The sequence below is a fragment of the Aspergillus thermomutatus genome (genome assembly GCF_002237265.1).
Source record: "Aspergillus thermomutatus strain HMR AF 39 chromosome Unknown NODE_47, whole genome shotgun sequence".
NCBI classification, from domain to species: domain Eukaryota; kingdom Fungi; phylum Ascomycota; class Eurotiomycetes; order Eurotiales; family Aspergillaceae; genus Aspergillus; species Aspergillus thermomutatus.
Genome location: NW_020798096.1, coordinates 96,839 through 123,071, shown reverse-complemented (window position 1 = coordinate 123,071; position 26,233 = coordinate 96,839). Strand labels below are relative to the sequence as shown.

The 26,233-nt window shown below is 48.2% G+C and overlaps 5 protein-coding genes across 5 annotated transcripts; 3 read left to right on the top strand and 2 right to left on the bottom strand.

The window, feature by feature from the left end:
* Positions 1 to 1,051: 1,051 nt before the first annotated feature.
* On the top strand, positions 1,052 to 2,249 carry CDV56_108702 (uncharacterized protein; the record flags this gene model as incomplete). The annotated part of the gene is made up of 2 exons (XM_026762321.1): positions 1,052 to 1,412; positions 1,477 to 2,249. 2 exons carry the CDS (start codon positions 1,052 to 1,054, stop codon positions 2,247 to 2,249), a joined length of 1,134 nt encoding a protein of 377 aa, XP_026616213.1.
* Positions 2,250 to 8,537: 6,288 nt separating this feature from the next.
* CDV56_108551 (uncharacterized protein) lies at positions 8,538 to 8,955 on the bottom strand (the record flags this gene model as incomplete). The annotated part of the gene is made up of 2 exons (XM_026762170.1): positions 8,538 to 8,742; positions 8,798 to 8,955. 2 exons carry the CDS (start codon positions 8,953 to 8,955, stop codon positions 8,538 to 8,540), a joined length of 363 nt encoding a protein of 120 aa, XP_026616212.1.
* A 1,793-nt stretch (positions 8,956 to 10,748) lies between these two features.
* Positions 10,749 to 12,835, top strand: CDV56_108454 (uncharacterized protein; the record flags this gene model as incomplete). Its single annotated transcript, XM_026762073.1, has 5 exons — positions 10,749 to 10,964; positions 11,010 to 11,408; positions 11,454 to 11,906; positions 11,951 to 12,391; positions 12,437 to 12,835. 5 exons carry the CDS (start codon positions 10,749 to 10,751, stop codon positions 12,833 to 12,835), a joined length of 1,908 nt encoding a protein of 635 aa, XP_026616211.1.
* Positions 12,836 to 17,446: 4,611 nt separating this feature from the next.
* CDV56_108244 (ATP-binding protein) lies at positions 17,447 to 20,863 on the top strand (the record flags this gene model as incomplete). The annotated part of the gene is made up of 9 exons (XM_026761863.1): positions 17,447 to 18,201; positions 18,253 to 18,678; positions 18,727 to 18,827; positions 18,877 to 18,995; positions 19,050 to 19,851; positions 19,901 to 20,087; positions 20,139 to 20,211; positions 20,261 to 20,656; positions 20,714 to 20,863. 9 exons carry the CDS (start codon positions 17,447 to 17,449, stop codon positions 20,861 to 20,863), a joined length of 3,009 nt encoding a protein of 1,002 aa, XP_026616210.1.
* A 2,696-nt stretch (positions 20,864 to 23,559) lies between these two features.
* CDV56_108116 (uncharacterized protein) lies at positions 23,560 to 25,240 on the bottom strand (the record flags this gene model as incomplete). The annotated part of the gene is made up of 3 exons (XM_026761735.1): positions 23,560 to 23,717; positions 24,048 to 25,042; positions 25,104 to 25,240. 3 exons carry the CDS (start codon positions 25,238 to 25,240, stop codon positions 23,560 to 23,562), a joined length of 1,290 nt encoding a protein of 429 aa, XP_026616209.1.
* Between the last annotated feature and the right edge of the window lie 993 nt (positions 25,241 to 26,233).

The following is a 26,233-nucleotide window of genomic DNA, read 5'->3' as shown; positions in this document are numbered from 1 at the left end:
TTTGTCTCCACTTCTCAGCCGTCAGCCATGACCTGTTGTTGAGCTAGCTAAGCTGATAATGTCTCCCCTTTGTTTACTTTGGTGAAACTATCCAGGTCGCAGGGGGAAAAAAAGTAAGGTGCGTTGCCTGGTTATCCTCGACTTGTGGCAAAACCCGTTAACTTGTGAGCTGTAGTTCCACGGACGGTCCTCTACATCGTTCACTTGCTCGACTCTCCCTTCCAAAGGAGCGAGACGCAGATACTGCAACTTTCAACAACTCCGAGGTTGACTACGCCTTACCGTCGCCCCCACTTTCCTAGTCTTTCCCGCGGTCACCGGTTCCAGCGTCGCATTTGCGCTAATCGTGTGCACACTGCCACGTATGCGCTTGAGTTGCACAGATGACGATGAGATTACGCCCTCGGTGAAACAAATCCAATGGCGTAAATGCCTCACCAGCAATGCTGTCAATCTCGTCCTCGGTGAAACAAGTCCAATGATGTAAATGCCTCACCAGCAAACTGTTGACAATCTTTCGCGACCGATCGGCGTTTCGTCGAGCTTCCGGCCTTCTGCGCCCTGCGACAGGAGCTTGCGGAAAGAAACATCGCTAAGAACACCATTCGCAGTTAAATCGAACAGTCGCTGAGGTTTCATGACGAGTGCGCTGAATCTGCAATTATTTCAGCAATTGCTAATTGTGGGTAATGTTGGGTAAATCCGTTCGGGTTGACCGAAACCGTGGCTGGGATGACTGTTCGCAATTGAATATCGAACAGGGAGGCATGCAACAACAATGTCAATGCGCTACATGGCGTGGTTGGACCGCAGGATCTGCAATTCCACGGTTAAGGCGGTTTGTACTGCAGGAAAACGGCAAATCCATGCTACTATGTTCTGTTGTCGAAGGGCGAAAAGTTATCCAAGCACATTGACGTCTGCCTAGCTGGCTGGTTATAAATACCCTGAGCTATCTCATTGTTGAGCAGCCATGCACATAGCAAAGATTATTTCTTGAATCCCATCTTTCTGCGTTCAATTCACTTCCCAAACTTTCGCCTCATTCAGTATGAATCGTCAGATTTCTTACAACGGACCCCTAGTGACATCTTCGTTTCCTGCCCGAGAGTCACATATTTGCACTGTCCCCTTTCCTCGGACTTTCCCACCTTGCAATTCCATATCTTCACTTCCATCTGGCCCCTTGAATCATCCCCTGCCCCCAAAACCTCCCACTGCCAAGTACTTTTTCCATGCATACACTCCACCTGACCGTGATCTTGTAACCACGCCCGACAGCACCGCATCTCAACGCAACGATCGCGGCGAATGCGTTCCCGTCAACAACGAGCCCGAGTTTCCTTCAAACTATCAAATTGGGGTGCTGGGCAGTCCCATGGCAGAGAACATTATCTCACTGCCAAGCGAAGGTACGTACGAATCTGCCACGTCTTATCGTCAAGGGGCCTTGCTCAACAGTAGTGACCCTTTTAGGTACGATCCAAGAACTTGGAAGTGACGGCGAAATGACGAGCAGCTTCAGCGGTGATATTGCCGATCCGCCCCGCCCAGATGCCTTCTTGCTTGCGCAGAATCACGATCCATGCGGGCGTAAGTTGTCAGTGTCGCCGCAGTGCGCCGACGTTGGGATATGTCATGCCGACGCCAACCCAGCGTCTGAAGCTCCTGAGGCACCCCCTCGCACCTGCGAATGTTCTGGCGGTGATAGCATAAGCGACAATGATGGTAACGGTCTCCTGAGGCGTTGTATGCTTTATGAAGGCGAGGAAGGCTTGCTGGATATACCCCGATCGAAGGCCCAGCCCTCATTTGGGCAGGTGGCCGAAACATCCCCTCGACAGCCCAGCAGTCAAGTGGCTGAGCATGCTACCTTGAGTAGCATGTGCATCGAGGTCGAGAGCGCCCGATCAAAACCCACCAACCGAAAGAGGCCAGCAGTCGCTGCTTTGGAGACGGATGGGAAAGCAAGTGGTCCTCGAACAAGGGCGAGGGCAAGAGCTGAAGCATCTGAAGCATCCAGTTCATTGCCCACTCCCCGTAGTGCTCGACCTTATTCAGCGGCTGAAGATGGGGCCCTACAGAAATTGGTGGCTAGCGGGCTCGCTTGGGACGAAATCGAGAAGGAATTCTGTCTGCGCTTTGCTAAGAGGACTTTGCGGTCACTGCAGATGCGTTGGTCGAGAACGCAGAAGCTTACAGCTCCGTGGACTAGATGCTCGAAGCGCAAGAAGTCTTCCCGGCCGTAAAACTCGCAGTTTGAATTTTCTATACCAGAACGATCTCTCGGCTAGGATACAGCTCATACATCGTGGCAGGTTCAATGAAGCCTGAGGTCCTCGCTCGAACCAAGATGCTGCATCTCACAAATTCCTGTGTCTTGAACACCAAACTCCTGTCTCTATGACCAGCTGCCCCTTCGTTCCCCGACTGCTTGTATTTCAGGCAAAATGTTTTCACTACCACAACTTCTCGCTCCTGGGCCTATCAGGGGTCGTCCATTCGTAAGCCATGGACGTTTTTGGCCATCTCCGGGTAACATCTCGTAGCACATATGCGAATCCGATCATATCTAGACCTCAGGACATCTTGGCAATGGAGCCTCTCTGTCGGCGAAGAGTCAGAGTCTTCGACTTCTGAATCAAACAATCATCGTCAGCACGACGGGGCTGGAAGCTGTGGCCAGCGCGCCCCAGACCATCGGAGACAGCTTGTCCGAAACCACCAGCCGCTTTACAGCGTCGGACAGACTTCCTAGCATCTACATACCAAAGTATCCTCGGTCGCTTACCTTCAATCTTCCTCAGAACTAGTTCTAGCTACTATAACCATTTGAATTTTATCCAAACCCAGGATCTCCTTTGGTATAAGCCTACCTAAGGCTATCCAAGAAGGCTAATCAACATAGCACAGGGAGAGCCAAAAGAATAATTTCCTACCAAGCATCCCTATTCCATAGGCCAAATCCTTGGGCAGTAACGGTGTAGGCACCCAAAATCACTACATGCACACGTGGCTGGGTTATTCTGCGATCTCGTGACAAATTGATATGATTTTACCGTACTATTTGAGGACTGAGACCGCATACTGGGATCCATATATAAACATTGGATTTGCCATTCTTCGTAGTATGAAGAAAATGGTTAAGGTTGTTCTGCTTACCAACAGCTTGTCTCATGCATTAGCCACATGTGGCTTGGTATTTGCCCCTCAGCCAGTTGATAACACGACCCCACTAATTCTCCGAAGACACCCTTCATTTTTCACATCAACTCATCCGCGGGTCAAAGATGCAAGATGACAATGGATATCTCGTCATCTCTGGAGATGAGCCATCTGACGATTTACTTAATGCTGTTGAAGCCGAGATTTCGTCATATCCTAGGAAATGTGGAGAGAAAGGACAGCAACTTATGCGTTTTGGCGTAAAGGTTCGTCAGTGTGTCTGAATGCCAGTACTTTACTGACAGCCACAGCTTCCGGAGGAGGCATGGTTTCAGGAATATCTCGGATGTTCGTATCACGATGCCAGGAAACACGGAGGAACCAGGATTATGTCTTTCAACAACAATCGAGTTGGGCGCTTCGTCCCCGGTCCACCTGGGACTGTGCTGATATACAGGGCAGCCACTCGACATGGCCTTAGCCCTAGTGGAGGATTTTTCAAAATCGTACCAGGATCGCATCGAATGACCGCCGCGGAGATAAAACGAGCCAGATCCATATCAATCACCCTTACACCCAGAGATGTCTTGTTTATGGCAGCCAATACGACTGTCGAATACGTTGCGTCTGGAGAAAACGTGGCTCTTTGCGAGGCTGTGTCAGCCTCACTTAAGTCTGAACATGATGACGGCAGATTTGATTCTTGAAATAGCGTCGTATATCGAGATACACATTTTGATTATGGATATGTATCGAAGACAATGTCAACAACTATAGAAAAAGTTCGTATCTAAGTTGGAGAAGGGACTTGACCACGTATCATGCCACCCAGTATCAGAATTCGGAAAACCCCACCACATGTCAGAGTTAGGGAATGGCTGCCCATTCGTAACATCTTGCTCAAGTATATCCCGCGACTGAAGCAATGAAGTGGCGGCTCTAGTGTCCAGTAGTTTCTGCCCAGCTCCTTGGGAAAGCAGCTCTTGACGAAGGCTTGGCACAAAATCTGAAGTCATAGACGCTGTATGCAGAGATGCATGCGTCGTTTCATTGAGTGTTCCGTTTCGAGTTAACCTTTGATTCGACCAGCCCATATTATTCCGGTCGGCTTGATTTTCGTCACGATTGGATGTTGAACCGGTCCTTGTTTCCGAGCCTGGCATCGGGCGGCATGGATTCCTAGAGTCTGAGCCTAGTCGCACACGTTTTCGCGGAGGTTCATCAACTTCAGGCGACACAGAAGAGGATATGTCCGCTGACATTATTAGATGAGTTGTAGAGGTCAAGTGAGCCGGGTATCTTACCATCATAAGCAATTTGAAACTCGCTGAACCATTTTGATAAGGACACCAAGACATCTGGGATCTGGAAGGACTCGAGACTATTCGGCCCTGTGGATAATTGTATACGAGGGATTTCAGCTTCGGGCTCGGGAGGGAGTATAAGGTCAATAAACTGAGGGAAGTCTTCGAAACGTAGGTGAATGAAAGCATTTGCATTCAAGGCAGTAAATGCAGATATCGCGCTTGGTAGATTGGATCTTCCAGATTCCTGCAGTCGCCTCCCAAAGAGCTCCTCAAGCACCAGTTGCTTCACACCGACGTTTATACCCCGCAGAATGGTCTCTTTCTCTCGTCAGATTCAAGTTCGATGCTTGTGAGGTATCTTCTGGCAAGTCCTGGTCTTTTCTTGATGAGACGGGAATCGGAATATCGAACGCCTTCACAAAGTTCGCTGACTCGTGTAGGTTCTCCGGCAGCAAATTGGTAGTTTGTATATTCGAGGCCCATTGACCGCTGCGCAATCCCCCTAAAAAATTGATCACTCTTCCCAGGGAGTTTACTACCTTCCACACGTCGGATATCCTCAATCCTACGGTCCCTTTTCTCCATTCTTCGTGCTTTTATAACATCTTCTGGGCGATCTCTTGAGAACGTATAAAGCCACTGAAGGGTATCCGCGAATGATTCGAACAATTTGTTCGGCCAGGATGCGGGGGATTTAGGTTTGGGTATTGGATCTTGAGGAGGTTCAGAATCCCTGGTGCTAGGGTCCGTAGGCCCTGTTTCCTTCTCCAAACCATCTGAGAAGAGCCGACCGGACAGTGGCGTATTATGACTTGTCGTAACGCTGTTCTCGCTGTCGGATGCTTCTTCGTCACTAGACCGGGCTGAGCCATCCGAAGTAACGGAATATCTCGATCCAATGGATATACATTCGCCACTACGGTCACCGATGGAGGGATTGTCTGACTTGAGTGAGAATATTAGATTTTGTTGATAGAACTGGGCTTCTTTCTCACTTTCAATCGCTTGCTCACGTCAGCCAGCATTAACAACACCTCGTCATGATGGCTCTGAAGATCCTCAGTTCTTGCCTTCTGTAGAAGTCTTAAAGCAGTTAAAATATCCATATCCTCTTGGCTGGAAATGAAAATTTGGGAAAGGGGCTGACATTCGTAATGTGGATGATGCCACTATCGATGTAAGCCCAGCAGGTTGACCGATTTAACCCCCCCTCAAACTTAGGAGACATGGCGTGAACTACTCTCAATCCCCTTTCGGGTATAGCGTCAATATCAAAGACCAAGTGGTTCGGCCCAGAAGGGACGGTGCGATGTGGAGAAACCCACCTGAGGTTCTATTCTTTGATTCGCTGAGTAAGTCTCCAAGCAGGTAACTTAACATAACTATGGCCATGTATGTGACTGGTAAACAACCGAGCGCTTCAAAAATCGAGAGCCAGTATCGTCACTCAAGGAACAGACCGGACGTTGTGGAAGACATGAATAACTGGGCGATAGAGCAATAAAGTTGACAACATCGTCCAGAATAAAGCTCAATATTTCATCCTGTTGTTTAGTTACTTACACTCCCCTTCTTTAAAAACTTTGTTTATCTGGAGAGATTTCTAACAGAAATAATCATATAAGGTCTCAGTCCCTATCTCATTGGATATTGTCGAGGAGGTTGACATGTTTATACAGCCCCGCCCTCACTTTCAGCAGGTTAAGAAAGGGTGTCCCATTAATTCACCAGCTGTTTGTCTGTCTTCTGGAAGCCAGGCAAGCATCTGTTTGACAAAAGACAAGAAGACTGGCCTCTCCTCCTCTTCTAAAAGTTGGATTGAATTTTCGAGTTTTCGGCCGGGTATTAGATCATCATAAAAGAATTCACCTGCAAGAACGAATGAGTTAGCAAAGAATAATGGTATCTATTAGATGTTTCTGCACCACCCACCTCTTTCATTGAAAAAGGGTCCCTCAAAATACTCTCGCCCGTTTCTGGAGAGCTTGCCTCCCTCGTTTCTGATAGAATTGGGCCATTTAAACTCTGTCATGGCATCAGATTTTGCGAGTAACTCTTTTGGAGGTGGACCGAGCAATGCGATCATTTCCGCTATGTGCGCTTTGGCATCGTAATGCCCTTGAGCGTCATTCGCCTGACGAAACAGCTCTGTGCGCTCAATAATGTTCCAGGCCTGTTGCCGACAGGGGAGTCAGTTACGACTCATGATATATCCCCACCTGGGAATCATGTAGAATCTGGACCAATAGACCCGTTTGCATTGTTGAAGGATGATAAAAAAAAGTAGAGAAAAGTATAACTTTGAAATAGGGATTTCATACCAGAACCCCAAAATTCCATATATCTGCACTAAAGCTCCATCCGCAGCCAAGTATGACCTCCGGAGCACGATACTGGTCCGGTTGTATTGGGTGAAGACCAACTTCACTCTTCCCCGCTTGTCCTTGGCTGTCGTTCTTGAGTGAAGTCGCTAACCCCAAATCGACGATTTTAGGCACCATTTTTCTCAGTTCTCTCCAGTCTAGGGGCCCAAAATCATTGTGACAGCGATAGATTGTTTGCCCAGTCATTGGGTTTGTTTTGCGTTGCATGGGCAGGTTATTGATCTGTACTTTGAGAAAGTTGGGGAGGACGTCTTCATTTTCGAAGGTCATCAAAATATTGTCAAGCTTTAGATCTAGCAGGAACCAGAAAGATTAGCAACTTATTTCTCGAAGAAAGTCTTTTGGTGTTCAATGTAGTAGACGAAAATTAGTTACTTGCCGGTATGGACAACCCTGCATTCCGAATGGAGATAGTCAAGACCAGCAAGGAGAATAAGGAGATATGCCTTTGCAATGGGGAGAGGGAGTCTTTGATCAACAAAGCGTTTCTGGAGAATCCACAGAGGTTCCCGCATAGGTTCGTATGCAAGGCATAGATGACTCCCTTCGGAACTTGTCACCTCGAAGCTGTCAAGGTGGGTCCGAATGATCGCACGGCCGCGGTGAGACGGATTTTGCCTTGAAATGTGCTCCTCAATGTCACGTTCACGGTAGGCCTCATCAAGGCTGCGGTTGTTTATTATTTTCAGTGTTACGAAACGTTCAGACTGCCATCTGTATCTAAATGAAAAACCCTTAGTACATTAGACTGTTATTGCATCGGCATGACAGGAGCAAAGTTGGGTGTATACCTTGTGATATCTTTCGCCAGCCACGTAGTCGAACGTGTGCCCCAACCGATCTTCACTAGTAACTGATAGTGATTGGCAAGTATCTCCCCTGGTTTAGCTGGATAAAAGTATTTGGGGTTGTAAGCCGGGGAGGCTTCTTCATCAACAAGTTCGTGCTGAGGAATTGGAGGGGCACATTGAGCCGGGGGGAATTGGAGTGGTTTAGTGTGGAGGGAAAGCGTGCGCTGCATCATACGGCTTATGGACCGTACTGCAGTCATAGAGCCGAGTAACGTGCGCGCTGTGGAATACACAGCGTAGGGAAGTGGACTATTTAACGGAGCTGTTGCAAGCGATGGCTCGTTCTGGTGTGTGATGAAATGGTCCGCTGCTCAACTGCGAGCTCAAAGAGGAAGTTCAATAGGAAATAGTCAAGGCATCCAAAAGCTGGCAATTTGGATATCGAATTACGCGGAGGGAAAAAGTGTTGAGCAAGAGAAAGACTATATAATAAATTGACGCCGGGCATTTCTAGCCTTCGTGGTAATTCTAACTTTTGGAGGCTGGTGGGGGAAGCAAAATGGAGCTTCCATGTCCGCAAAGCCGATGGTAGTTACAGAAGGCCACAAAGGATGACTAAGCAAGAGCAAACGAATTTAACTAACCTAACCGGATAAGAACTAGTCAGTTATTTCCAACTAGTTCCAACGTATCCAGAGCCTCACCTTCTATCAATTACGGAATATTTTTTTCTTATACGTTGAAAGCATGGTTGTTTTTATATTTGATGAGCACCGGTTCATAGTTAAATTTTTATAAAGACAAAGTTATTTCACGTGTCCACACGTCCACTGTTGTTCCTCCCCTGCGCGGCTAAATGTGCTTATACTTGAAACTGGAGTCGCCGTTGTTTATTTGGAAGCGCTGCCTTCTTTGGGAGCAGCAGGATCAACATCAACTTTGACTCGCCCGTACACTTCCTTAGAGAAAGTGACGCTCCCGTCGGGGTAAACATGTGCAGATGTAACACGGTCCTTCCCCTGGACGTCGTTAATACCAAGGGTGATGGAAGCGTGATAAGGATCCCCAGTTTTATCTGTTGGGTGAGGATTTCCTCTGTTCCTGTCAGATGGGCTATGCATGCCTTGGGAAGAGTAGAATACACACGTACTGTACGACCCCACTATCAACTTTACCGGCCAATCCGGGAGCCTTGTCTACTGCTTTTTCCGCAGTGCGCTGGGCCCAGGCGACATCCACCGTTGTCCCGTTAAGCCTCCATTTGAGCTTCTTCAGCTGTTGGGCGGTGGTGGAAAATGCTCTTGACATTATGAACGACTGACAGGTAATAAGAGGAAGAATTAGACGACGGAAGGGAAGATAATATGTTATCAAAATCAGTCGGAGATCAAAGTTAGGATAGCCGTGAATTGTCGACTTCCAACTGTCTGCAGAGGATGGGGACTCAGTATTTATAGCCGTCCTGTTTACACAATACTCCTGCGGATATTATTACAAAAGAACACAGTAGTCTAAGATATTAAGCAGACTGATCATGTCGCAGGAGGTTATGTTTCTTGGTCGTCGATAGGCTGTTGCTAGTCGGTGGAAAGGCAAGCCACTAACTGCTTTTCATATGGATCTGTATTAACCGTGACTTTTAGGTAGCACTAGGCTGGAGAAAGGGCTTCGAGGCGGTTCGCCCACACCCCCGTCCGTCTCCGGGCCAATCTAAAGTTATAATCAGCCGCTGATATTAAATATGGTTGTTCAAGTAGTACTACTGCACTTGGAGCAATTAGGCCGAATACCCAGGCACAACCTGATAGCAAGCCACCTTGTGATTCTGATGCAACGCTAGCTTTGTTCGGCGGCGGCTTGAAGCAAGAGAGAACTGAAATAGATGTCGAAAGCGCTTAAAGATACGCCATTTTCCATTTCGGGAAATGATATAATTAAAATGATAATGAGCATTGACTGCATTGTTGCTATTCTAGTAATATTTGGCGGTCCTCTGCGTTTGCATCAACGCCTACGGTCTGTTTGTTCACATAGTCAAGGCCCAGCCATGGCGTTCTGCCCTCCACGGCCGCCTATGCAGTAAGCGAAGTTCGCTTGGAGGTGCTATGGGTAGTCTGGTACTCTATTGGCTAGGACTTCATTCTGGCATACCAAGGGCTAATCCCGCGCAATCCACTGATACGCTACGAGACTTGTTGGGCTGGGCTAGAGGTCTGTGCTCGTTGTGCACAACGAGCACGGACAGTCTACCAACCAATGACATAAGGATCTCATGGTGGGACGAATGCAGTTGCGCTTGAATTTGCTTGAACCATATTCGGAGTCGTGTAGATCATTACGGATATACGATCTGGCTTTCCAACGAGCTAGGTTTACCAGTAAGATGAGCCACAGTCAAGAGCTGCTTCGCAGCACCTTAGGCTTTTTGCGCTACATACCAATTTATCCCTCATCAGTTGTAGGAAACATTCGTGTATCTCCGGGTAAAAGTCCCAACCCATAATAGAAGGGAAAATGCGAGATGGTTTTTCTGTGATCGTTCTCGCATAGTCCCTGCATAACCGTACAACTGGTACCCAGAAGCCCGCCAATCGAGGAAAGATTAGCATTGTTGCTGGTATTGACTATTATTGTTTTGTTTATTGAGACGATGACAATACGATCGAGCTCTCGATCTATAGCCCCAGCCGTGCCTTCTCTGCTCAGTGGAAATGGCCTGGTAGTCATGGAGCACTGAAGCCAGGAGACTTAGATCAATCCCAGCTCTGTAAATTTCACTTGACAGCAACTATCTCTCGATACATTGGCAGCAGATACATCCGCCAACGGTCATCACGGTATGTTGCATAGTAATAGCAGCTGCTTCTTTTTCTATGAGGTGAAGTTGGGTACATGAGTCAGTCTTCGCAACTCATGACAGAGGCGATCTCATTCAATCAGGTAAGAGATCCGTTATATTGCCCAATCCATGGTAGCTAGCGAGCCCATACTTCTCCATGATGAATGGCTTAAATGTCACCTTGAATTGACATATAAGGAGGCCATGTGCACCCTTAGACCTCGACGCTTCTCTACCACGAGACTCATCAAGACATGTTGTCATGATCTTCTCCAGCTGGTTAAGATCCGTCATTTTCCTGAAGCGACCAGCAGAGCTGTTTTCAAACGTGCTACAGTGCTTTCCTACGTCACGGACTTCACACCGCGAGTCAGATTGCTTTGGGGCGGACTTGATTGATTATATCGAAGATCCCTTAGGTATGTCGGGTTTCTCTGCGCAAGCTAGGCGAGAGGATACCATTATGGATGACTTGGAAGTAAGTCTATGACTGATTGTTTTCTGGCAATTGCTAATCATACAGGTTGTCCGTGTTTGGTTCGATGATGATCCCGATTTATCTCCAAAGTCTGCCGTCTGGCACCGCGCCTTAGATGACGTCGTCAAACTCATAGTGCCTCTCCCATGCAAGAGTGGTGACAAAGTGCTAGCAGAACTTGCTGTGGACAAGAATGGTGTCGAAAGGGTTCGCAGTCGATACGAAGTTGTGGGGTCTCTACCGCTAGGCAACAGAGACCCAATGGTCCTCGCTCAGAAGCCAAGAGACTTAACTCTCAAAAGAGTCGAGGCCTGCAAGCAGCTACTTGACGCCTACCGTGATCGTCTAGCGGAAAACGACTTCGATTACCAAGGCCGAACCTGGCTTGAACGACGACTCCAATCAATAGTCAGGAAACTAGATGACCTTCAAAACAGCGTCCAGGTAGGTCACTTCTTCTGCCCGTGCGCAGAGTACTAATATTAATAGACTGTGCGAATATGGCACCCCATTTGCCAAGGACCCCTGACGCAAGATGCCAAAGGCGAGGACATAGGAGATATGATCCTAGCAGAGGTTCAGCTGGAAGATCCTAGCAACGGGTATGCTCCAATGTATCCAAGTCATCGCCCAGCTGGTGCTGTGTTAGTCGACTTGGCCGTTCTGCCGGAACACACTGCGACTGTTCGCTCCAAATATTTGCCAGTGAACCTTGCTCCCTTCGGCGACGATGATCCTTTGGTCTGCTCACAGCCAGGTGCCGATATTGATCTGAAGAGAGCTCTAGCTCTCAGAAGAGTCCTTTCCAGATATGATCAAGCACAGAGAATCCGACAGTCTCGGGTCCAACTGCTGGGGACTGAGAATGAGCTTATCAGCAACTGGTTCAGTAACTGCATGAGGGAGCTTGAGGACCAGGTTAAAGCAATCCATGGTTGTGAGGTAAAGTTGTGTTGACCTCAATTCAACAAATACTAATGATACAGACCATACGTGTATGGTGTCGCAGTCACAAAGAAGATCCCATGGCCAGTGTTCGATCCAAACGCCTTGACGATGTGGTCAGAGCAGCAGTCCCTCTCCAAAACCCCGACTACCGACGGGTTGCCGGTGACAAGACAGTCCATCCACACGGCGCTATCCTTGTAGACCTAGCTGTTCATAAGGAGGGTGTCCACATGGTTCTCTGCAAGTACGGAGTTATCGACTTTGTTCCCATGAGCAATGAGGACCCCGTGATTCTATCACAACCCGGTGATACAATTGAAGACAAGCAGATTGCTGCTTATGAGGATATGTTGGAGAGGTATTCTCATTATCTCCGTGAAAAATGCCGTCTCCTTAGCCCTATGGCCAAAGTCTGGGTTGTTGAGAGGCTAGCTGGAATTGAGAGTCAACTGTCGGTCCTTCGTCCGAAATGTCTAGAGGTGGGAAGTCTCCATTGTTCCTCATTACGTATGCTAATTCTTCAGACCATACGAATTTACTGTCCGAAATACGAAACCCACCCTTGGGAGATTATACGAAAGCTAGATCTTGGAGATATTGTCAGAGAAGCAGTCCCTCTGGAAGACCAAATAAGCCCTCAAGAATTGGTCCAAGTCGACCTTGCCATTGAGCCCAGCGGTATCTCAAGGGTTCGCGACGTCTGTCAGTTAGTCGAATTCCAGAGATTGAGTGAAGACGACCCAATAATCCAGATGCAACCGGGTGGCGGCCCTCACATGAAACAATTCAACGGATACAATTACGTTCTTCGGCGATATACCGAGGCTCGTGCATTGCGGCAGGTGGACGGGGCTTTAATGCTTTGGTATGAGAAAGAAATTGGGAATCTTGAGAGCCACATCGGTCGACTTGGGTATGTCTAGTTTCTAGGGTGTCAGGCAGTGTGTGTAGCTTAGTATGCCATGAGAATTGCGCTGATTTGAGCTTCGTTGGAGATGTGTCACCCTTGCCTTCCGTGAGCCGCACCTAAGTTCGGTTAGTTCGGGTTTGTATGTCCCTGTCAGAACAGCGGCCTTCAGTAGGTCTGCGTGGATCATAGCCAGTAGAAGACCATCTGGTCATACGTACCAGGTCACGCAAGCAATGCATGAAAAGGGCAAGGCTGAAATGGGTATCAGTGCTCTCTGCAATGAGTTGTCCTCCTCCATCTTGCCTCCTGTTGTAAATCCTTCACTCAGTATACCTTTCCGTTCGAGATTCGCCTCTTAAGGGCAGCGTCGAGTTTAAATGTTGTAGTTAACGAGAAACATTTACTGCTTCAATGCTGAGCTCCTGTCCAAGCGCAGAACAGACATCTCAATCGCTCCTGACGTTAGAGCCATTTCCAGTGGTTACTGTCCCTAGACGAAGGTCTATGCCATTTCTGTATAGACTATAGGAAGGTAGCACGAAATCTGCTGCAGCTTTGCTCACCCAGATGATGAGTGCAACCTGCAGTGTGTTTTAACTGTTGCAAGCCCTTAGAATATTAATCTAAAAGCCCTTTAATGTCTTTAAAACTAGCTATAGTAACTTAAGGGTTGCTTGTCTCTGTCGTTGCAGGACGATTCATCGCGTTCATCTCATCGTTGGCTACCATTCGAGGGCGAGGGCGAAGTATGCTTTTCAGTATCCCAGGATATTGAAACATTAAAGGTGTGGCCACCATAAAAGGTCTACGGCTGCTGCGGCCGAATCAACTCCTACAGTATTGCAAGGGACACCGCCATACCTTGATAACAGACCTTAGTATCGGGCCGTCTGCTGCCACGAAACCGCTTTTCGTATTTAGAGCTGCCTTCTTAAGGTCGTCACAACACTATCACCCTTTGGGGGGGCTTAAATAGTGAGCGAAAATCGACACTTTAACTTCATTGTGCAAACTATGAAAACTCCTTTGGGCATACCATTTACACAAGACCAACACCACTTAACGTCCGCATCTCTGGCACTGGCTCTGCCAGTCCTTCCACCTTCTCTTTCTCGTTTTTCTTGTTCTTATCTTTGTTTTTCTTTTTCTTACCTTTCGTCTTTTCCCATTTGATCTCTTTGTTGGGAGCACTGAATCCGACCAACTCCTCAGCTTTGTTGTTCGAATACCACAAGCTTGTATCTTTCTCCATATTCCGATTACCGTATTGCGCGAAAACGCGCCCCAGTTGGCTACTTGAAGTCCAGTTCTCGCCCCATTCAAAGCTGAGCGTTGAGCCTGAAGGCTCTGCAGGAACCTCAAGGTTGACAGCCTCTTCCGCAGCTCCCTCTTCCCCCGCAGCATTCTCCACAGCACCCTCGTCCACAGCACCCTCTTCCAAGGCTTTGCATGCACTATTCCAGACCAGCCTGGCCTCATGTGGTGAGACACGTCAGTAGCAATGTCCATATTTCTATGTACGCTGGTGCTTTCCGTGCGTTTTCTCCTGATTCTCTCGAATAAGAATTTGGGTTTCGGGAGATCGATTGGTAGCCGTCGCGCCGCATTTCTGCCTTATCACATCCGCCTTGAAGCAATGGTCAGATCGACGATTGCAGGCAAGTGATTCGCCGCTGATCTCTCGGACCTCCAGAAACTCGCGTTCGAGAAGGTGACAACGCGTTTCGCGGACTTGGAGGAACTGGATAGCCTTGGCACACAGCTCGTTATGATTGCTCCTCACGCTTATCATTTCGCAAACCTTCTACGCAAGATCCTCTTTTGGACCGGTTGGCTCAATACGCCGTTACGCTGTGGCTGCTGCTGAAGCAGCAACTTGCAACATCGGTAGAAGATCCATCTTTGGTCCTTGCTTTACTCACAAGAACGAGGGTTCCAGGCCAATAAATACTCACGGGAAGCTTCTCATTGTTTTATTTGGGCTTTTTACTTATGGAATACGATTCGAATAATAGCTCAACACCGAATAATTCTAGGGTGTAACAGGTCAAAACTAACAGAGTAGGTTTTCTCGGACTTTATTTTGGTCTGGTGTTAGACTTGTAAATGTCACCAAACTTCATAGACTTTTGCAATTATGAGTACCAGTTCCAATTGAGTTGCTGCCCAAACTTGACGTGGGGCAGAGACCAAGTCACATGTCAAGGTCCGCTGCCCCGCCATCATAGATTCTTTAACCACAGCCCTCGGCTTCAAGGTCAACCATGTCGCTTCCAGGAAAAGGGTGAAGTCGATTTGTGTTCCTGCAACGGCACGGCTATCATATAGAAACTCGGTAAGCCTAAGCTTCGAGGGTATCAGGTTGCCAAGTCCTGTTCTGTGAATGGATATTTTTGGATGTCTACAGTGCGGCTTACTCGTCGCTTCAATAGGTTACGTACGTCATTCTCGAACATCCCGAACGGATTGAACCGGAGGCTACGTTACGTTCCCCTTTTAAAATGACAGAGGATGTCCGTCAATATATGTCTTGACTTATTTGCTGAAGTTTAACTGACCTTTCAGACCTCCAGCACGGCCTCAGCAGTCGAGGGAACAGAATATACCATCAGGGGCGTTAGACTATTCCCAGAAGTAGGATATAACAGGAAGGTGACAGGGAAGGGTGAATCCATCTTGGTATACGATCCAAAGAAGAAAATGGACACTCCGCCACATTGGGAAAACGGAGATGACCCCTCCAAGGAGGAAACGGGACTGGTCCCCGCAGGACACAGAGTCCGTGTGATAGGAGCGACTGTGACGTTCACACGCGAATAGCCTCAAGATCTTGGATCAGTTTCAGGCCATCTTCGTGACCAACCAATATGGTTATGGAGATGTCCTGTCCTCTATTCTTAGGCACAAGAGCGTTCAGGCAATCCGTTGTGTTTGTCCCACCGACAGTCCGTTCCCATAACCACTGCTCGCTGTTCTGGACTGCTCCAGATAGCCTTCGACCTAGGATCGGCAGTTTATCAGTCGGCGTCTCGGAGCATCGATAGTCGATTTCTGTGCTGTATTAGTAATGATTGTTGCTTGTGTTCTATGCATATGATAGCTTTGTTCTTACGTCTGTCATGTCGTATTGACAATACGTTATGGGGGAATCGAGCTATGGCCTCGTCCGTAGCTGCCTCGATTAACAGTGGCTGGCGCTCCGAAACGCTGGATAAACTAACCTTGGATCTGTGATTCTGTGCACATTTTCTTGTTCGAGGAAGATTCTTCTGAGGGGTCTGCTTCAGCGAGGGTTCGTTTGGTCCGGGTGGGAAAAGTTTCAAGGTCCTCGCTGGTTTTGTCCGCAGCTTTCAGTTTCAACACCTCGGATATGAAAGTCTTGAATGGATTGCACGTATTTAACGGCTCCTCCCCCCCGAGAGATTCCAAAGAACGGCGCATCTCAGGTAGTAAGACATCCAATCGGTCCGCTTTCAGCGTATGAATAAGCGAATCGAACGTATTATCTGTCATTGTTCTGGTCTTCCAACTGGAAGGTGGAAGCGCTGCTGCCCACATTAGAATTACATGAGGGTGCTGACTCCTTAGTGCATCGCATCTCATCTGAGTATGTTCCTTGTTTGCCTTCACCTGCTTAGAATCCAGACTGGAGATTTTGGGACCGGTGAAAATGAGTATGAGATTTCTTGAGAGCATCGTTGATGACGGTAGATGCGAAATACTTTTGATTGACCGGATCTGATCCGCAAAACGAGTAGTTTCGGTGTGGGGTTGTAACAGGCTTGTGACCTGGGCGTCAATATTTTCCACGGCTGATGTTAGCCTGGCTTTGAGTTCGCGGAACTGATCCAGTTGAGCGTTTGTCGGTCGAATATTTCTCGCAGAAAGTTTGCTTCCCATAGACTCTGCTCGGGCCACTAGAATCTCAAATTGGGATAAAACTAGGCCGGCGGTCATGATGTTGCAAGTCGAACAAATGTAAAGAAATCGGAGAGTTCTAGGAGTGAGACAAGTCCACATTTATGTGATAATTTAGGGACACGTCATTGTGTGGTGCCCCTGACGCCTTTCCGAAATAAGCAAAGTATACAGCCGGATTTAAAAAAGTGGGAGGTTCTCCCCTGTCGGATCTGAATCGAATAAGTCTTAGTTCTTGGGGGTTTATTACACACGTGCATACTCGGCCCAGGGTAAGTTGTTCGAACAGCGAATCATATCCACTGCCACCTAAGGAACGGTAGTCCTAAAGTACGAGAGGATGTGATCGCTTGCATACAAAGACTAAGGAACCAAGCGATACTGGTTCCATCTGTAATTGATAAATACATCTGAACTTTGGGTGAATGCAAGCCGAAAGCGCGCAATCCAGCAGGCTCCAGTCCTCGACCGCGCATGTTGCGGCACAGTAGATCGTGCAGGTTGAAGCCATGGCCACACATCCGGCATTGTGTTAGTCGAATTGGAGGCAAGACGGTGAAGTTATCAAGTATCCGTCGTATGTCACTTTGGACATAAAAGGCCGCATGTTTTCTCTTGAGTTCGTCATTTTTATCATTGTCATTGCTGTTTCATCGTACCAATCTGTTCAAATTCCAATTTATCTATCGTCCATCAACTAAGCAATATGGTCTACACTCGTAAAGACATTGACGCTTCCACTTCGGTCCCCCAGGTCGTTGAGCAAGGCCCTCGAAGAAAACCTTTGCCAAACATCGTGTTCGACAACCTGCAGCCAGTGGTAGCCCATTTGGTGGAAAGAGCCGTGACGCCTCCTGACAGCCCCCGTCAGGCATTGCCGAGTACGGCCCAGGATGACCTGAAGCAACTCTTTGTCGATGCTATCCAACAGGTGTTGTCGGAGATGCCCGATGAGCCTACCTCTGAAAAGTCCCAGCCTACCACTGTTAGCCTATTGACGGACCTTCTGAAGGTCTTTCAAGCCACGCCGTCTTCCGACGCTACTGCCGGACTCTCGAAGTTAGCGTCTGTTGGCGTAGAGAAGGACAATCATCGTCAATTGCCTCTCGATAGTCAGGGCGGGACACCCCCTAACAGCCCATGCATCACCCCGTTGGAGACTGCCGCAATGGGGCAACTGAAAGAGTCCACTGACCTCCTTGTTCCTTCTACCGATGACTCGAGTGCATACTCGATCTGCGCAGAGGAGCCACGAGACACTGCGGGGAACTGCAAGGTCTCTGGAAATCAGAAATTGTCAGTCACTGACAACGACGTTGATGTTGCGAGTCTGCCAAATCTTGAACTAGTGAATGGTTGCCGATCGACGCCGAACGCGGTTGAGACCGCTGCGACAGGTCGACAACGGTTGGTAGCAGGCGCTCGGGCTTCGAATGTGGAGGCGAGAAAAACTCGTGGACTGTAAGTTCATCGCCATCTATTTTCTTGACACATCGCTAATCTCTTTTTCAGCTGTGGCATAAAGAAAGACCAACATAAGTTAGCCTCAACTCCTTTTGACCCGTCAACGCCACAACTTGATGTAGATGAGCTTGAGAGGCTATTAGCAAACGCTGCCGACAAAAGAAGCCAGGCCGACTCTTCGGACTTTGAAGATGCTCTTACTTTCTCTGAGGCTCGTGAGATCGGATCCGAAGATATTGGGGTCGAAAGCCAGGGTAGTGCCCATCTGGAGAGCTCACACTTATCTTCGGAGCCTGTCACAATGAGCCAGTTGAAGGACCTTTTCCAAGCTGTGCTTGAATGCAAACCTCAGACGGCTTCCGATGGCGCGGGAAATGGTCCCGCTGGACCTGAGAAGAAGGCAGAGAACAATCAGGATAGCGAGGACAAAAGGATTCTGGCCTCCAGGATGGAGTACAAGACCGTCAACGAAGCGTATGTCCAGCACTGTCCATATTCCACATCTGCTAATTATGAGCGCAGCTGGGACTGCAAGACGTACGAGTACAAGATCGTCGATTCCCCTCCCCCGCAGGATGTAAGTGAATTAGACGAATTCGTATTCGTCGTCCGCAAGCGTATCCGTAAGTACGGCCGATCGTTCAGCTCTTTGACTGTCTGACATGTGTCCAGAAAAACAAACGCACGATGTCATCATCTACGTGGATATTAAGTCACCAGGCCTGCGAGACATCTTGAGATGCATCTTGAAAGATATTAGAACGGCGGGACTCGAAGCCGACAAACCTGCGGTACGGTTATTCGTACCTTGCTTTGTATAGGCTTTCTCATTGATAGTAACATAGGTCGAGCGGAATCTATTGTTCCATTTCCTTCCAGAGTTAAAGAGTTTTGGCGCCGACTCCAACGAAGATACCTCGGAAGAGGATGGCATGCGCCATCTGAGTCTACTAATCAAGCACCTAGAGGAAGCATACGAGTCAACTACCGGCCAAATCAACTCACTTCTGATTCACAGGAAGATAACATACGACTTGTTATGGGCGTTCTTCAAACCGGGCACATTGCTGTACATGACCTGTCCTTCTACAGGCCTGCCCCGGTGCGTTCGTTACAGTTGCGGTAAGGAGACGAAGACTTTTCGGAACGGTGACTGTTTTGAGATCCAGGGTGAGTATTTTGATTACGATGGGGAAGTATTCGGCGAATCTACCGAGACTTTGCAAATTGAAATGTTCTCCGCGGCCCGCAGTATTGAAAACCTCCCAGTGTATCCATTGGAATTCCACCCTAACCCTGAGATCTGGTCGCGCCTGGTATCAGCCGGTCGAAAGTTCGTGTCGCTCATTGGCTGTTACCATCGGCAATATGAAGGAAATATGTTTGTCCCACATAAGGATCAGCTAGTGAAAGTCCACGTCAGTAGCAGGATCATGATCGACGCCCAGCAGTTCCGGAAGTGGAATCCCAACTATGCCAGACTGGCGATGAAAAAGCCCTATACCGATATGTTCGGCCAAATTCTGGATCACGAAATTGTTGATCGTGTTCGCAGTAACGGTATGGACCCCAGCGACTTAACAGAGGAAGATCTAGCTATCTGCAGTCCAACGGTTCTCGGGTTCTCCCTCAACGAGAAGGTTTGGGGTAAGTCAGCCCTTGATGACGACCGAAGTTGATTGGCTAACGGAACTAGGAGAATTTGCCATTAATAATGTGGCAGAGATCCAATTCTCAGATACACCTTTCGACATGTTAGCTATCCCTGAGGACAAAAAAAGGGTCATCAAATCTCTTACTGAAAGTCGGGTCCGCGCGGCGACCGAAGGAAAATTCGATGATATCATTGAAGGAAAGGGGCAAGGTGTCATTATACTCCTGCAGTATGTATCCGAACCTCTCGTAATGGCTCAACTGCTAACTATTATGGGAAGCGGTCCCCCAGGTGTCGGGAAGACTTTGACAGCAGAAGCAATCTCAGAACGGCTTCAGCGACCACTCTACTCGGTATTTGAGCCTTACGTCCTTTCAGCTGCATGCAAGCTGACAGATGCAGATCTCTGCTGGAGATCTCAGTGCTCGAGCTGAGGAGCTTGAAGTCCAGCTAACGCGTACCTTCCGCATTGCAAGCAACTGGAAGGCTGTGCTCCTCCTGGATGAAGCGGATGTATATTTGCAGCGACGGGATGGCATGCAGTTAGAACGCAACCGTCTCGTTGCCACGTTCTTGCGCACACTTGAGTATTATCCCGGTATCTTTTTCCTCACGACCAATATGCTCCAGGACTTCGATGCAGCCATCCTTGACCGAATCCAGTTAAAGTTGCAGTATCATGATCTGGACTTCTCGGCGCGACAAGCCATCTTCAGACACTTTGTTGCCAAGACAAGAGCAGAAATTTCAGAAGAGGACATACGGAACTTCGCAGAGATCAGCCTGAATGGTCGGCAGGTAAAGATTTTGCTCCGTCATCCAAGATGTAGACGTATACTGACAAAATATCTAAAGATTAAGAATGTCATCAAGCTTGCACACAATGTCGCCATGTCTGATAGGATTCGAATGCTTGCGGATCACGTTCGATCGGCTCTCACAGCAAATGGATATACTATACCCGTACCTGGCTTCTCGATTGACAACAGTCTCTATGATGAGTAGGCAAAGCATGAGGGATAATCTTGCCCACTACTTTCATTTTGCCTCCTGTTGATAACAGTCCTTCACCATTAAATATGTCTTTCTGTTCGAAAATTTTTGCCCCTTAATGGCAGCGTCAATGAGTAATTGAAATTATTTTCCAACAGAAATAAAAAAAAAAAACCACCCCGGCGGAAGTCTAATTCAATTCAACCTCAAGGATCTAGCGTAAGCTATTAAGTTGCATGTAAAACGTCAGGAAACCGAGTCATTTTCATGTTCGTCCAGTGTTGGTATCTTCACCCCATAAAGAGAGTTCAAAGAGGACGTAGGAGGGAGAGCAGTTCGTTCGAATCGAATTTTTTCTCTTTAATCTCACTTGGGATTATTGATTCCAGTCGTAGCATACTGGACTGACGTAAACGTGAGAGATCTCTTATCTTTGTGTCTAGGTCTTGGACACACTTTTGTAGGAAGTCACCTCGCTTTTCACCTAGCACTTCTAGGAAATTGTCAAAATGGTGGGTCGATACTCTTTGAAATCTAATAAAGGTCAGCTTCGTACTGTTACTAAGAGGACGTTTACATGCGCAGAGTTAGAAATCTCGAATTCCCCTTTGGACGGGACTAAGTAGACAATAGCATGACCAAACTTTTGAGCAATCCTGTGCCAGTTCCTGCCCTCGTACAATCTGCGTCGAAGGATATCGTATTGCCGCGTGAACTCCGAGCTGCCTCTTTCTAACAGCGGGAATCTCTCAGCTATTATATTAGATATAGTCTCGGGATCCGTGAAGGCTCGATTACTGTCTCGCTGATACTCCCGCCTTTTCCTAGTATATAGCTCAACAAGCTCCACTAGATAAAGCCTAGATCGAATACGAGCAATTAACCCAGAGTCATCTGATCTGTCAAGGGCATCCATAACACCATTAATGGAGTCAACTTCCGGGAAAGGGAGAGCATTTTCATTTCGTCGCATTGCAGTTAAAAGTTCTCCAAGTTGAGCCATAGCGAACGGACTGGCTATGGCAAAGAAGAGGCGGGTAGTCACGAGCTTGTCAGTACGACATCCAGACGCACACGCTGCGAAAATTTTTTGTATACGATAGACACTGTACTTGCATCCCATGATCTTGGGCCATTTTGTCCAGTCAGGCTTTTGCCTTGGCCTTCTCGCCGTTCTCGGTCGCGACCTCGCCCTTTCCGATCGAACCCACGGAAGTTGTAGGAAGGGTAGTCTTGGCGGGTGACGTAGAGCAGCTGATCCTTCTTCACTTGGTACGAGATGCGATTGTGCAGTCTGAAAAGACGAACTAGAACCCACTGAACTATCTGGAGGACTGGTGGTCTCTGTAGAGTTTCCCAACCGTCCGATGTCCAATTTGAAAAGATTGAACTCCTGTCCCAGTTAGCGTAAGTAGATGAAGTCAATAATTGAGCTCTGTTGCCTACCACATTCATTTGTCTTGTTAGATTTTCTATCCGATCAAATCTGTTCAATAGATTTAATCTCAGGTCCTGGTCGCGTATGGCACGCTGTAGATCGCGGTCGGCCTGAGTCGCACTGTGCATAGTGAGATCCCATATTACGAACTCTCTGGTAGGAGCCGTGAATGAAATTTTTGCGGTACGAGTTGATTCGCATGGAGGAAAATATAGCAATGTCTAGGGAGGCAAGAGGCTGGCATGTCAGCGGTCCCTGCAGTGAGGCCACTGCGCTGCGGGACTAGTGTGGAACACAATGGAGAACTCCTGGAAAAAGGGAGCTAGAGTGGTCACGAGTTGCCCTGCAACAACCAACTTCCCGCAGCGGCGGGCCCACTTCCTCAGGGATTGGATCTCTTGGTAACGATGTGCTAATGCCGCAGAGCACAGGTCCGAGTGATCATTGGATGGAGAAACGAATCTGACATGGCTGCGGAAGCCAAAGAAAGCTTATCGCCGCAGTGCTACCTCACTGCACTGTTGGACGGAATTCTAGAGCCAAAATAAAGACACAGTGGCCTGCCAATCGTTTCCGCAGCCCACAACTGGTTTAAACGGTTCGCTTGGGAACCCAGTATGATGCTTAGGAAGCGCGGCCAAAAAACATAGATCTCTCGCTTGCACGAGCGCCTATTAGTTGTTGGGAAAGAACCGGAACTTCGATAGCAAGGGATGCTACAAAGACGGTTAACGCAAACCTATCATTCTACCGGTCCATGAAGGGCTTACGACTGGCAGCCAAGAACCGTACTTGCGGAAATCAATCGCCTACTGATGCTGAAGCAGTGGTGCCACCACCGCCCGAGCCCAATTCTAAGCGTAGGAGTGCAGTCCCTTCCAACGAACGCCCAGCTAACAGAACCAGGGCTGCATCTTCCGCCCAGTGTAAGATCATCCGGGGCGATCCACGAGCTTTGGCTCTTCCCGAGATTAGCAAGCCGGGAGACAGTGTCCATTCAAATCTGGCTCTATGGCTGGAGCCTCTCTGAGATGTATTCGGGAAACACTACGAGTGCAGCTCGAGGTTAGAAACATTGACCAGTCGTGTCTCCAATGGACGCGTTCATGTTTCCATTTCTTAATCCTCACACTGCTGTAATGTGAACAGAATAGGCCACAGCCAATGAAAACCTATTCAATTGCGAACCGTACCAAGAAAACTCACTGAGCTAAGAAATGCAAGCACAGGGGATTGACCAACACAACCAAAAAAGACTATTGGAGAAATGTCAGTCTGTATGCGGTAATGAGAGACGGTAAGCAAGCGCTCTTTCCTTGGCGTGTTCTTTAGTATTCTGTACCACCCAATGATACGCAATCTGCTGGCTCCCAAAGGCATCTTGGTCCTGTTCATGGGCCGCGTCTAGTGCATCTTGCCTCAGGAGGCCTATGTTAGCATCCATCAGCTTTTGACGAAGGCTGGCTGGAAGCTCTCCACGCAAGAGAGACTTTGCAACTGGCTCTAGCAAATGACAGAGGTCGATAGTGCCTGGGCGAGTATGCAGGGCGAAGGTAATGAACGCGTCAATTTGATAATCGGAAAATTTGTCACTACGCCTATGCGCCTGAGTTAGTCATGCCCGGAGTGAGCTGCTCGTGCCACAAACATAACAGACCAACACCACTTAACATCCGCTCTCTGGCACTGGCTCTGCCAGTTCTTCCACCATCTCTTTCTCGTTGCTCTTGTTCTTATCTTTGTTTTTCTTTTTCTTACCTTTCGTCTTTTTCCATTTGATCTCTTTGTAAGGAGCACCGAATCCGACCGACTCCTCTTCTTCGTTCTTTGAGTACCACAAGTTTGTATCTTTCCCCATATTCCGATTACCTGTATCACGAGAAACGAGCCCCAGATGGCTACTTGAAGTCCAGTTCTCGCCCCATTCAAAGTTGAGCGTTGAGCCTGAAGGCTCTGCAGGAACCTCGAGGTTGACAGCCTCTTGCGCACCATCCTCTTCCACATTTCCCTCTTCCGCAGCACCATCCTCCACAGCGCCGTACTCTTCCACAGAACCCTTTTCCGCAGCACCATCCTCCGCAGCGCCATACTCTTCCACAGCACCCTCTTCCGCAGCACCATCCTCCGCAGCACAATCCTCCGCAGCACAATCCTCCGCAGCATCCTCCTCAGGGGTAGTCTCAGTGACCTGTCTAGACAGTATCTCAGAGTAGATGTCCACAACCATTCTCATCACGGCTTTGTCAAAAACAGGGTCTTTTCCAACACCGTGATAGAACTCTTCGCGCTGAAAGATGTTTTTGTCCAGTGAGAAAGCAATTCGAAGTTGTTTGTTGATGTAGCTGGCAAGCCAAGTCTCATCTTGGGGGAGTTTGGAATATATCTCTCTTGCAGCCTCCATTCTATCGAAAGTGGACATCGACTCGCCGAACATCTCGATGTATTTCTTCGCGTACGTCTCCAGATTGTATAAATCATATTTTCTGGCCGCTTGGTAGACAAGCATGCTCCTTCTGTATTCTATTGCCATCTTGGACACACCTGGCTCGGATGCAGTCCGGAGCGTTTCATAATTACCGGTACACAAGAAGTGCACGACGGTGTGACCAACCTCGTCATCCACCTCAGAAAGGATATAATGTGGTTCCCATGGAAGGGAACTGCTGAACTGTGGATAATTTTGGATGTAGCATACTGGAATCCTGTATGTTCTGCTTCCTACACGAATAGTGATGATTTGAGACTCATAAGGACTATATTTGGGCTGTCAGTCTCTCTGAATGAATTGTAGCTGCGAACCGCCAGGAGACATACGACGATTCAGGCTGATTATATTCAATCAGCGAGTCTCCGGGAAATTGCTCTGATCCGCTTGTGTAAGATTGCTTCAGGTGCGGATTTGGCTCGCCGTTAACAGACTTCTTGGAGTAAGGTTTCTTCTTGTTCGCCATCTTTTGGTGATTCTCGACCCCAGTAGAGACGCAGTTCCGATATATATGCCAGAGATACAAAAATCATGGGGATCATAGTTGTACCTTGGTTCGTCCCATGGAAGGAGGGCGACTATGCAGGTGTGAGTTGTCCAAGGTTTTGCATGCACCATGCCAGACCAGCCTGACCTCATGTGGTGAGACACGTCAGCAGCACTAGTTATCAATATGTTCATGTACAATGGCACTTTTTTGCATTTTCTCCTAATTCTCGCATAAGAATTTGGGTCTCGGGAGATCGGTTGGTAGCCGTCGCGCCGCAATTCTGCCTTGTCAAATCCGCCTTGAAGCAATGGTCAAATCGACGGTCGAGGCAAGCTCAATCCGATCAGCCGCTGATTTCCTGGACCTCCAGAAACTGGCGTTCGAGAAGGTGACATCGCATCTCCCGGACTTGGAGGGGTTGAACCGGATAGCCTCAAGGCCTCGACACACAGCTCGCTGTGATTGCTACTGAAGCTACGAAGATGTACGACTAAGCCTACTCCGTACGTAAAGACGGTGAGTATCCGCCCTAGTGGGCAATTTGTATTGGGATCACGTGCTCGCCTGCTTTCACCCCAGCCAGACAGCCGCATTAAGAGCTGGGCAGCATCCTCTCTCTGCTCCAATGTCGGAGTCGGATAATACATCGCGTAGTGTCGACGATCATACTGTAGGGTGAGGCCAAAGTACAGCCCGCTATCATCCTCTTGGACAACTTCCAAAGTTCCAGCATCTTAGTCATTCGGTTTTGTCGTCTTGGCACTGGGCTTTTCTTTTTATGGTCGGGGAAAGGACAGGGAGAGAGTTTCTAGCAGTCTATTCATCACAGAGTACCTATCGTAACTGGGATCTGGTAAATTACCCAATCGATCTTTTAGGCAGGGAGTTGTATTTTTGACAGGGATGAGAGGGAGTCGTATTTTGGGCAGGGATGAGAAAGAGTCGTATTTTTGGCAGGGATGAGATATT